This window comes from Pistacia vera, unplaced genomic scaffold, assembly GCF_008641045.1.
Source record: "Pistacia vera cultivar Batoury unplaced genomic scaffold, PisVer_v2 Contig65, whole genome shotgun sequence".
Classification (NCBI taxonomy): domain Eukaryota; kingdom Viridiplantae; phylum Streptophyta; class Magnoliopsida; order Sapindales; family Anacardiaceae; genus Pistacia; species Pistacia vera.
In genome coordinates, this window is record NW_022196501.1 from 817501 (window position 1) to 828568 (window position 11068).

At 34.0% G+C, this 11068-nt stretch overlaps 1 protein-coding gene across 3 annotated transcripts; it reads left to right on the top strand.

The window, feature by feature from the left end:
* The first annotated feature begins 1828 nt into the window (after positions 1 to 1828).
* Positions 1829 to 5252, top strand: LOC116111769 (vesicle transport protein SFT2B). Of its 3 annotated transcripts, none has more exons than XM_031397912.1 (6): positions 1829 to 2157; positions 2480 to 2533; positions 2643 to 2716; positions 3775 to 3892; positions 4021 to 4079; positions 4828 to 5252. In XM_031397912.1, the coding sequence occupies exons 1-6, from the start codon at positions 2002 to 2004 to the stop codon at positions 4904 to 4906; spliced, it is 540 nt and encodes a 179-aa protein (XP_031253772.1). In that variant the 5' UTR covers positions 1829 to 2001; the 3' UTR covers positions 4907 to 5252. The 3 variants fall into 3 exon arrangements, with proteins under 3 accessions (XP_031253772.1, XP_031253773.1, XP_031253774.1); XM_031397913.1 differs by having other exon boundaries at positions 3775 to 3805; XM_031397914.1 differs by having other exon boundaries at positions 3780 to 3801.
* Positions 5253 to 11068: the final 5816 nt, after the last annotated feature.

Here is an 11068-nt window from a genome sequence, read left to right on the forward strand (position 1 = left end):
AAGAATGTGGTATAATCGTCTCAATCAATATCTGATTAAGGAAAGATACATCAACGATCCTGTATGCCCGTGTGTCTTTATAAAAAGGTCAAAATCAAGATTTGCAATTGTGGTAGTATATGTCGATGACATGAACTTAATAGGGACTCTTGAAGAGCTCACAAAAACTGCCAAGTACTTAAAAAGAGAATTTGAAATGAAGGATCTGGAGAAAACAAAGTATGGTCTTGGCTTGCAAATAGAGCATTGTTCAAATGGAGTTTAACTCCATCAATCAAATTATACTAAAAGGATCCTTAACGATTTTATATGGATAAATCTCACCCCTTGAGTACTCCAATGGTAGTTCAGTCTCTTGATCCTAAAAAGGATCTGTTTCGTCCTAAAGAAGACGACGAAAAGATCCTTGGTCCTGAAGTACCATATCTAAATGCAATAGGTGCATTATTATATTTGACACGATGTACGAGACCAAACATAGCATTTGCAGTGAATCTGTTGGCAAGATTTAGCTCTACACCAACTCGCCGACATTGATATGGGATCAAACATGTCTTTCATTACCTTAATGGAACAAAAGACTTGGGATTATTTTATCCAAGGAAATCTGTTAATGATTCTAAATTAGTTGGCTATACAGATGCTGGGTACCTTTTTGATCCTCACAAAGCTCGCTTGCAGATGGGATATGTTTTCACTCATAACGGTACTGCAATATCATGGTGCTTTAGAAAACAGACATTGGTTGCTACTTCCTCCAACCACTCTGAGATTCTTGCACTTCATGAAGCCATCCGAGAATGTGTATGATTAAGATTTGTCATCCATCATATTGAAAATATATGCAAATTGTCATGTACCTTAAATGCTCCGACAATTATTAATGAAGACAATGCAATATGTATTGCTCAAGTTAAGGGAGGATATATCAAAGGAGACAAAACCAAGCATATTTCACCGAAGTTCTTTTACACTCACGAACTCCAGTAAAATCGTGAGATTGATGTCAAACAAATACGCTCCAGTGATAATCTTGCAGATTTATTCACTAAGGCCTTACAGACATCAACATTTGAAAAGTTAGTGTATAACATCGGTATACGGTGGCTCAATAAGTGACTAAATTAATTCTACCATTATGAGGGGAAGCATTGATCAAGAGGAGAACCGATTAGGGGAGTTTTTTAGAAAATTTTATTATACTGAACATATGTGCACTGTACTCTTTTTTCCTTGATCAGGTTTTGTCTAATTGGGTTTTCCTAACAAGGTTTTTAATGAGGCAGTATGAAGCACATCCAATTTCACGTTACAGTAGAGTTATATTTCTTTACTTTAAGTTTTTTTTTTTTTTTTTCCATTGGGTTTTTCTTCAGTAAAGTTAAATATAATTATCTGTAAGCGATAGATATCCAAGGGGGAGTCTTGTAATTAGCCATCCACTACCTTAACTTTGAGGTAGTGAATGGAGGAAGGGGCGTTGGCTATAAAAAGCCCCCCTCCCCTTGATTTTACGATTATAATGAAATGAAAAGAGTAGAAGTTTTACTGATCCCTTTCAACTTTACTTTCTTAGCATTTTGTCTTCCTTAATTTATTACACTTATATTACTAAGATTATAACAAAATCTATTATAATCATTAAACAAAATTATGCTACAGTATTTGTGCCGTGTCCTGAACGGATTGTACGATTTTAAGCTGGGCTCGTGTCTTGTCGTGGTAGCTCGGCCCGCTTTACATGTCTACCTGAAACTCAAAGACAGTCTGGGCTGGCTCTATATGAAGTAAGTCCATGCTCTGTTTAAAATTGGCCCCAAAGTATTCATAGATCGTCAATGTTCAACATTCTTCAGCTTCCTAATTACAGCTACTTCGTTGCTATCAATTTGTGTTTTTTTCTTAAATTCGAAGCAAAAATTGTTCCTCTTTAAATAACAACAAACAACAATAATAGTTTCAGATCCAGTGAATAAACGAAGACAAAAAAAAAAACAAAAAATGGAGAAGATGAACCATGCGTTTGAGAAAGTGAAAATGCTAGTGGGAATGGATGTTGAAGACGAAGAATCAGAAGCAGCTGCAACTGGTGAAAATAACAGCTCTTTCGCTTTTATGGACGACTTCAATCGCCAATGCACTTTGTCCACCAAACAGGTCCTTAATCTAATCTTTTATCACCTTCTTTCAGTCACAATTAACCTGTAATTTTATTATTTCCAAATGGGTACTCAATTTTGATGCTTAATGGTTAAATTTATTTCGAAATCTAGTATTTTTGAAGTACAACTATTTGATTGCTGAGATTAATTTTACAATTTTTACATGGGATTTTATTAGTTGAGTTTAATGCTATGATTTAGTTTTAAATAACGAGTTCAAGAGAAAAATTGCTATGCTTAACTTTTTGTTATACGTATTAAGATCAGAAATTTTTACATGTTAGTGGTTTTTAACCAATTTCTCTCTCATTAAACAGAGGTTGTATGGTTTTGCCATATGCTTGTCAGCAGGTTTATTTTGTACGCTACTGGTCAGTACTATGTTTAAATTATCACAATTTTTTTATTTATTTATTTTTTTTTTTTATTGGCTTTTAATGTTATTAGTCTTTTTTACTGTTATGTTTCTTCATGTCACAGTCAATGCTTGTTTTCTTTAATCCAATCAAGTTCGGGATCACATTCACATTTGGGAATTTGCTTTCACTTGGGAGGTTTGTATTTTATTTTATTTTATTTATATGTGTTGGTGTGGTAATTTATTTAATGTTTAGAAATATAGTTCAGAAGTGTTGTTGTTTTTTGGATTTTTAGCTTATATTCTCCATGGTAGTTTAACGAACTGAATGTTGAAGTCTTGTATGTGTAGGCGTGAAAGTGTGAATGTATGGTGATTAGGAGTAGAGTATATACAGAAGTGGGTGAGATTTTTATATTTTTTTCATAGTTTAAAATGTAGATGGCTGTTCAAAATCTTTCGATTTTGTCATTGAATGGAGTGGCCAATTCCCACTGTACTCTAGTGGGTTTTTTTCTTTTTTTTTTTCTAAGCCTGGGGTTTTGGAGGTAGGGATGCAAGGATCTAGTGATATTATTTGGTTGAGATATAATCTAACCATCTCCACTAGTGTTTTCAAAATATTTATAATTAGAAGAAGGAAAAAGGGAAACAGAAAGATCTCTTGATTTCTCCATCATTGCAGTTTAAATTTCTCCATGATCTCCTTTGTGAATGTTGGAACTGAGCATCATATTGCTGCTGCCTTATTGCGGCTTGGGTTGATTAAAAAACATGTGGTAGTTTGTAGCTAAAATCAAATTTCAATAACTGTATTGCCTTTTATAGTTTTCAGTCTATTATCTATTTGAAAGGGCTATCTATCATATGAACAGGCCTTAGTAAAGTGTTATTGGTCTGGTATCAGATTCCAATTCTTTAATATCTAACCTTGAAGTGGAAACATAAAAAGGGGCTTATAACTTTAAAAGTTGCATCTTAATATCTTTGAGGAAGCTATGTGGGTTAAGAGTAAAGGGAGCGTTTTCCTTTTTTTCCTATAAATTTAGTCTTCTGTTATTGATTCTTTATCTCATTGCTCATGACCACTTCTTTTAATGGATTTTTTCTTTTCTTGATCTTGCTCTCTCTCTCTCTCTCTTTTTCTAACAGAAAATCTATGTCAGCTTTTCCTAGTATTTTATTCTTATACATATTATGATTGGTTCTCTCCTGGTTATTTCAGATTCTAAGTTGATGTTTTTTGCATGGCAGCACAGCATTCCTAATCGGCCCAAAAAGGCAGGTGACAATGATGCTTGATCCTGTTCGTATATATGCTACAGCCTTATATCTTGCAAGTATAATTATTGCTTTATTTTGTGCTCTCTATGTAAGTCATCCTGTTGTGTTTTTCCTTCCCATCTCTTTTACTTAAATTTTAATATATGCAATTTTCTTTAGAAGCAATAACCTTAGGTTATGCATTTAATGTGATCTTTCTTTGATTTTATTGAGCAGGTTCATAACAAGCTATTGACACTTATAGCAATCATTTTAGAGTTTGGTGCACTAATTTGGTATGTTGAATCACTTACATACTCTTCCATTATGAATATATCTTCTATTTTATCTCGATCACACCACATTGGAATTTGAACCTTCAAGGATTAAAATGATTATGTTTCATTTGTTTGGGTATTTGGACATGCAAGTTTGCTTATTGATCAGTCCATGAGTCCAAGTGCAAAACAATTTACAAGTAGGTCTGATTTTAGGATAACCTATCCACGAATCCATTCAGAACTGTATATACAGCTTCTTTGGGAATTTCATTTTTCCTTTTTTTGTTTTTTTTTTTCTGAAATCCATTAACCTTTTGGTCTGCAAATTAATGCCTGATGTTTCATGTTATAGTTGATTTTGTTGCTTCTGAATGGGAAGTTCAACTTTTTGCCACACAATTTTATGATTTCCATTTGTTTGGTCTATACTGTATTTTTGCACCTTTCCATGTGTTGAGGGCTCTAAGAGACCTCAGCTAACTTTGGCATTGTCCTCATTTGACATTGCAAATGGACTTCAAACAAGTAAATCATTAATCACTGAAACTATAATTACGTAAAACAAAAAGTAAATTACTTTCTTGTCAGCTGCACCAAAACATCTGCCAAAAAAAAAAAAGAGATTACATATTTACATCTGTTTAAATTCACTTGTCTGTTGCATTTGTTCCTAATGATTGGTGTACATTATATCTCTTTCTCCCTTATTGTCTTCATTGTCTCACTACACGTGTTTCTTCCCTCTTTTTGTCATAATTTATAGGTATAGCTTGAGCTACATCCCATTTGCAAGGACTATGGTCTCCAAGGTGATGGTAGCGTGCTTTGATACTGAATTTTAGGCTGATATAAATTGAGGATGCTAGATAAATCCATTGAAGAAGAGTGTGATTCATCAACTACCTGTGCAATCTTTCAGCTGTTTATCACGTAGAGGGAGGTTAGTCCACATCAGATGTATCATCAGTCTATCATGAAATGTTTATACAATAATAGTTTTCTATAATCCAAATTTTGTGTCCTATAATTTTTTTTTTTTTCTTTTCTTTTGACGCCTCTTGTGTTACCATGAGAAATCTGCTTTGGCCATGTTAATAGAAGTTGGCCTGTTCTGTACAATTTGAGTTGGATGGAGTCATGCTGGGTTTATGTTTCTTACTGAGAAATAAATATTGACTTGAATTCTTAGTTTATTTTTGTAATATTTTAGGGTGTTTGTTTTCTGTAATTAAGCCGACCGATACAAGTTTTGCAAGTACTGGTTATGCTGGAATGATTTGCATAAGTTTTTCAACGTAGGTTTAGATCTTTATTCAAATGTGCATTCACTGTGTTTATAATTTAAGAAGGAATTGTGTTTCAACTGGTGATACTCGTGTTCGACTTCTCGTTTGTTTGCAAAACGCCCTACACGAAATAGAAATGGTTTTATGAAGTTTACGAGTTAATATATTTTACTTGTATTCGAACTATGATTTTTAATATTACTTGTATTATTTAATATATTTTTTTCTATTATAGTGTGGAAAACCTATATATGATTCCATGATTTTCGGCAAGAGAGCTGAGAGCATTCAACATTGTTAATAAAAAGATTAATTTAAATAACTAAACACTGCATTTTGTAAAAGAAAACATTAATTAATTTAAATAAAAAGTGGTGCCTAAAGTTCGGGTGACAGCCCAAGTCCGACGTGTCTCGGCCCGAGTATCAAATACCTAGGCCGAAAGTGGTAGAAACGAAAAAAAAATTCATTCACAAAAAATAGTTCTAAACTACTAATGATAAATAAGAAAAAAAATTTCACCTCTTAAGAATTTCCGAAGGTGCAAGTTATCAGATAACTGTGGAATTTTTAAACAAGTTACCCCCATTGTTCTAGAAACTAATTAAACGCATCCCAAAATGTAAACGTGGCCCTATNTTTACATCTGTTTAAATTCACTTGTCTGTTGCATTTGTTCCTAATGATTGGTGTACTTTATATCTCTTTCTCCCTCATTGTCTTCATTGTCTCACTACACGTGTTTCTTCCCTCTTTTCGTCATAATTTATAGGTATAGCTTGAGCTACATCCCATTTGCAAGGACCATGGTTTCCAAGGTTATGGTAGCGTGCTTTGATACTGAATTTTAGGCTGATATAAATTGAGGATGCTAGATAAATCCATTGAAGAAGAGTGTGATTCATCAACTACCTGTGCAATCTTTCAGCTGTTTATCACGTAGAGGGAGGTTAGTCCACATCAGATGTATCATCAGTCCATCATGAAATGTTTATACAATAATAGTTTTCTATAATCCAAATTTTGTGTCCTATAATTTTTTTTTTTTTCTTTTCTTTTGACGCCTCTTGTGTTACCATGAGAAATCTGCTTTGGCCATGTTAATAGAAGTTGGCCTGTTCTGTACAATTTGAGTTGGATGGAGTCATGCTGGGTTTATGTTTCTTACTGAGAAATAAATATTGACTTGAATTCTTAGTTTATTTTTGTAATATTTTAGGGTGTTTGTTTTCTGTAATTAAGCCGACCGATACAAGTTTTGCAAGTACTGGTTATGCTGGAATGATTTGCATAAGTTTTTCAACGTAGGTTTAGATCTTTATTCAAATGTGCATTCACTGTGTTTATAATTTAAGAAGGAATTGTGTTTCAACTGGTGATACTCGTGTTCGACTTCTCGTTTGTTTGCAAAACGCCCTACACGAAATAGAAATGGTTTTATGAAGTTTACGAGTTAATATATTTTACTTGTATTCGAACTATGATTTTTAATATTACTTGTATTATTTAATATATTTTTTTCTATTATAGTGTGGAAAACCTATATATGATTCCATGATTTTCGGCAAGAGAGCTGAGAGCATTCAACATTGTTAATAAAAAGATTAATTTAAATAACTAAACACTGCATTTTGTAAAAGAAAACATTAATTAATTTAAATAAAAAGTGGTGCCTAAAGTTCGGGTGACAGCCCAAGTCCGACGTGTCTCGGCCCGAGTATCAAATACCTAGGCCGAAAGTGGTAGAAACGAAAAAAAAATTCATTCACAAAAAATAGTTCTAAACTACTAATGATAAATAAGAAAAAAAATTTCACCTCTTAAGAATTTCCGAAGGTGCAAGTTATCAGATAACTGTGGAATTTTTAAACAAGTTACCCCCATTGTTCTAGAAACTAATTAAACGCATCCCAAAATGTAAACGTGGCCCTATTTGTCAGTTGTCACTAATAATTTGCCTTAAAATGAAGTAAAAGACTAATAATTTTCCTTTCCTCCCTCATCTTGTTTTTAAGTTTAACCTTTCTCCCCGACCTTCTTTCTTCTTCCCCTCTTTCTCTCACACCACAAAATCCATCAATAACTATCCAAAACTCCATCACAAAACACATGTTCAACACCCACATATATGAAATCATTCCTTCACACACAAAGCACATCATCAATCATCAACCACCTAATAAAAATTGATACAGCGAAAAATAGGAATTGTAGTAAAAATCCATATAATTTCACATCTAGCGTTGTATAGAATCAATGGAGTGCTTTACAATGTCCTTCTGAATCTCTGATAATCTCACGGTAAAAATCTAGAACAAGATTGACTAGATTTTACGCTAATCACGACACAAAGACTTCTCTCAATTAACAGAACAGAGAATAATATTTGTGTATTAACCGCTGAATAGTTACTAAAATCCATAGGGGGCATTTGGTTCAGTGAATGTTGGATTACTGGAATCTTATATTACCTTCAAGATTATTGGAAATTTTTAAAAAAATAAATTTGGTTAGTTGGTGGATATGTTATATGAATATGTTTGGTTAGGGGGAATAAATTGGTGGGTATGTTATTTAAATTACTAAATTGCCCTCTTTTTAAATATTAATATAATATTATTTTTATTATTAATTTTTGAATAATTTTTTTAACCCCCAATATTTCAGATTTAGCTAAAACACCCCTGCTTATATAAAACTTTAATTTACGACAAAATCACCCCCACCCCCTGCCGCCACCGCAAACCACTGCAAGAAGTCTCTGAAAGTCGTCGTGAGTAACTCACTGTGACCACGAGGCTCCGATATGGTCGTTTCCAGCCATATTGATGGCCGAAAACAGTCATATCAGATTAGATCCTTGGCCATTATCGGCTAGATCTATTCCGGCTGAAATAGATCTGGCCGTTAACAACTAGACCCATCGATCTAGCTGAAAATGGCTAGAATAGATCTGGCCATTTCTGGCCAGATCTACTCCTGATATGGCCTTTTCGGCCATCAATATGGCTAGAAACGGCCATATCAAAGCCTCCCGGTCACTGTGGACTACTCACGGTGACTCCAGATGACTTCCGGTGACTTCCTGCGATGGTCGACGGTGGTTTGGCTGGCAGTAGGTGGGTGGGGGTGGTGGCTTGGGTAAGCTGAAATTTGTTTTCATTTCAAGGGTAATTTTGTCCAAAAAAATTAATTAAATGGGGTGAAATGGTAAAAGCAAGATTCATGTAAATAAATTTAAAAATAAGGGCATTATTATCCTAAAATTTTATTAATAAGGGATAGAATTGTAAAAAAAAATAAAAAAATAAAAAAAAAATAAAAGAAACCTAAGTAATCTTACAATACCTAAAAAAATGAAAGTAATCAGATTACCTCCAATATTATCAACAGTAACCACTATTGGTATTTGAAGATTACCAGAATCTTATATTACTTGACAAACCAAACATGATAATCAAGTAATATAAGATGACTTAACCCTAATAATCTCACATAACCTCTAACAAAACGCCTCCATAAAGTTATTTGATATAACTTCCTTTAATGGGCCAATTGGGTTGTGCACTCATGGGTGCAAGCCTTTTGGGCCCACCCAAAGTCCAACATCTCTCACTCTCACATAATGTCAATACTATCAAAACTTTTTCCTCGTATCTGTTCATGTAAATGAGACCATTCATACAAGCCAATGGGTTGTGCGACCGCCAAGAACACTTGCATGTGGCAGCTTTATACTAGAACCTCAAAATAGAGACAACACAGAGACATCAATCCTTATGGAAAAAAATATAGTGTCTCAAACTCGAAATGCCCTAGATCCATCTAATCACATCAATTCAAGCATCTTCTAATCCCTTTAAGAGTGATACTTAACTCCCGGGTTTAGCAATATATCTACACACTTATATTGCATACTACTTAGGGGTCGTTTGGATCGGTTTGATATTATATAACGGGGGTAATATATTTTAATTTGGGTAGATAACCATGTTTGGTTGTTTTGTAAAAAAAACATTTCCAGAAAAAAAATGTCAAACAGTGCCAAATTGGGGGTAAATCACTGAGAATAATATTACCTGGGGGGAGGGTGGTATTAAAATATTACTTCGGTAATCCAAATTTTTGTCCAATTTTGCCCCAAAACAGTGGACAATGTGGACAAAAATATCCTTGGCTTTGTTAATAATTACAAAACCCCCAATTTACACAAGAAGATGGATTTGTCCTCAGTTTTTTAATTTTTCAAACAAAATTGGCATACTTATTATCAATATTTTCATAAATGCCGCGAACTATTGTTGTGCCCATATTATCCTTACATATTTACATATTGTGACCAAAACACCCCCACCCACCAAAGTGCCAAATTCCGACCACCACCACCGGAATCTGCCGTTACGACTCAAGCTAGTCGAATCTAGCCGGTGGTGTGTTGGTGGATCTGGCCGGTAAAGGCCAGATCTAGTCGTCGGAGGCCGCAAAAGGCTAGATCTGGCCGTCAGAGTTGGTCATCATTGACCGTCAACGACGGCCATTTCTTTGGCCATCGCTGACGCCCAGATCTGGCCTTTTCCGGCCAGATCCACCATGGATCTAGCCAAAAAGGCCAAATCTGGCAACTATGGGTGAGTGGGGTTGTTTTTGTTAATTTTTAAACTTTTTTTTTCTAGGGGTGTTTAATTAAGTTAATAAACTTAAGGGGTGTAAACGTAATTAAAAAAATAAATAGTGTTTCCCAAATAATTAAACAAACAAGTATTTTGGGAATAGGATATGGAATAGGGTTTGAAATAATAAAACAAACAAGCTCTTAATTATTTATATCTCGTAATCATCTAAAAGACATTTAGTAAAATGTAATCAAGACATCTGTTCTTACAGCCAACCAAACAGATTAATTAGTAATACAAGTAGTCATCCCAAGAGCATTCTAGTAAAAGTATATTTCAGGACATCTGTTATTACTATCAACCAAACACATCAATTATTAATACATCTCAATTGAACCAAATACAATAATAATTTAAACCCGATAATCTACAATGTAATCTTTCTTTCTGGTAATCTTATTACTAAGATAAAAAAATATTATATGATCCAAATGCCCCTTAATATAATATAAGTTGTGGATAATGAATATAAAGTCAAGATGTACTAGATGATCTTCCTTACGCCCTGATGCCACTTTGCTCAAAACTAAACGCTTTCCCAACGATGTCCTGTAAGGCCGAATCATTCATGACCGTAGGTAACATGTCAAAGTAGCTAAGCATTAGTTCATCACTTTATGATAGTCCAAAGTCACAAAGGGAACTAACTTAGTCAAATGTTTATCTCTATGGACTCACATGGTGAAGAAGCATGGATCCATTCTCTCACCTCTAGTAATGGCTGCTAAGCAAATATGGTATGAAATACATGCTACACTGACTAACCTATTTCAGTAAAAAAAGTTTATGACATACTTCAGTACGGTACAGATCTTAGTCTAGTTGCTGTTGCTACACAAGCGTCTAATTTGAGTCCTACATTTGCTCGTTTTTCAAGGCATCAAATATTAGATCTCATATCTGGTTTCTTATACATGTATAATGGAAGTGGGTAATCCATTATCGATCCCTCAATTAGACCTCATCTTGGCTTAAAGCCTTAAACAACTGCAAAACCCTTATTCAATAATCACAAAACAAACCCATCTTTTTAACAACAAAGCAA

Coding starts and splice junctions, on each gene's coding strand:
- LOC116111769 (XM_031397912.1), top strand. CDS start 2,002: ATGGAGAAGATGAACCATGCGTTTGAGAAAGTGAAAATGCTAGTGGGA. Junction 2,158..2,479: donor GCACTTTGTCCACCAAACAG/GTCCTTAATCTA, acceptor CTCATTAAACAG/AGGTTGTATGGTTTTGCCAT. Junction 3,893..4,020: donor CTTTATTTTGTGCTCTCTAT/GTAAGTCATCCT, acceptor TTTATTGAGCAG/GTTCATAACAAGCTATTGAC.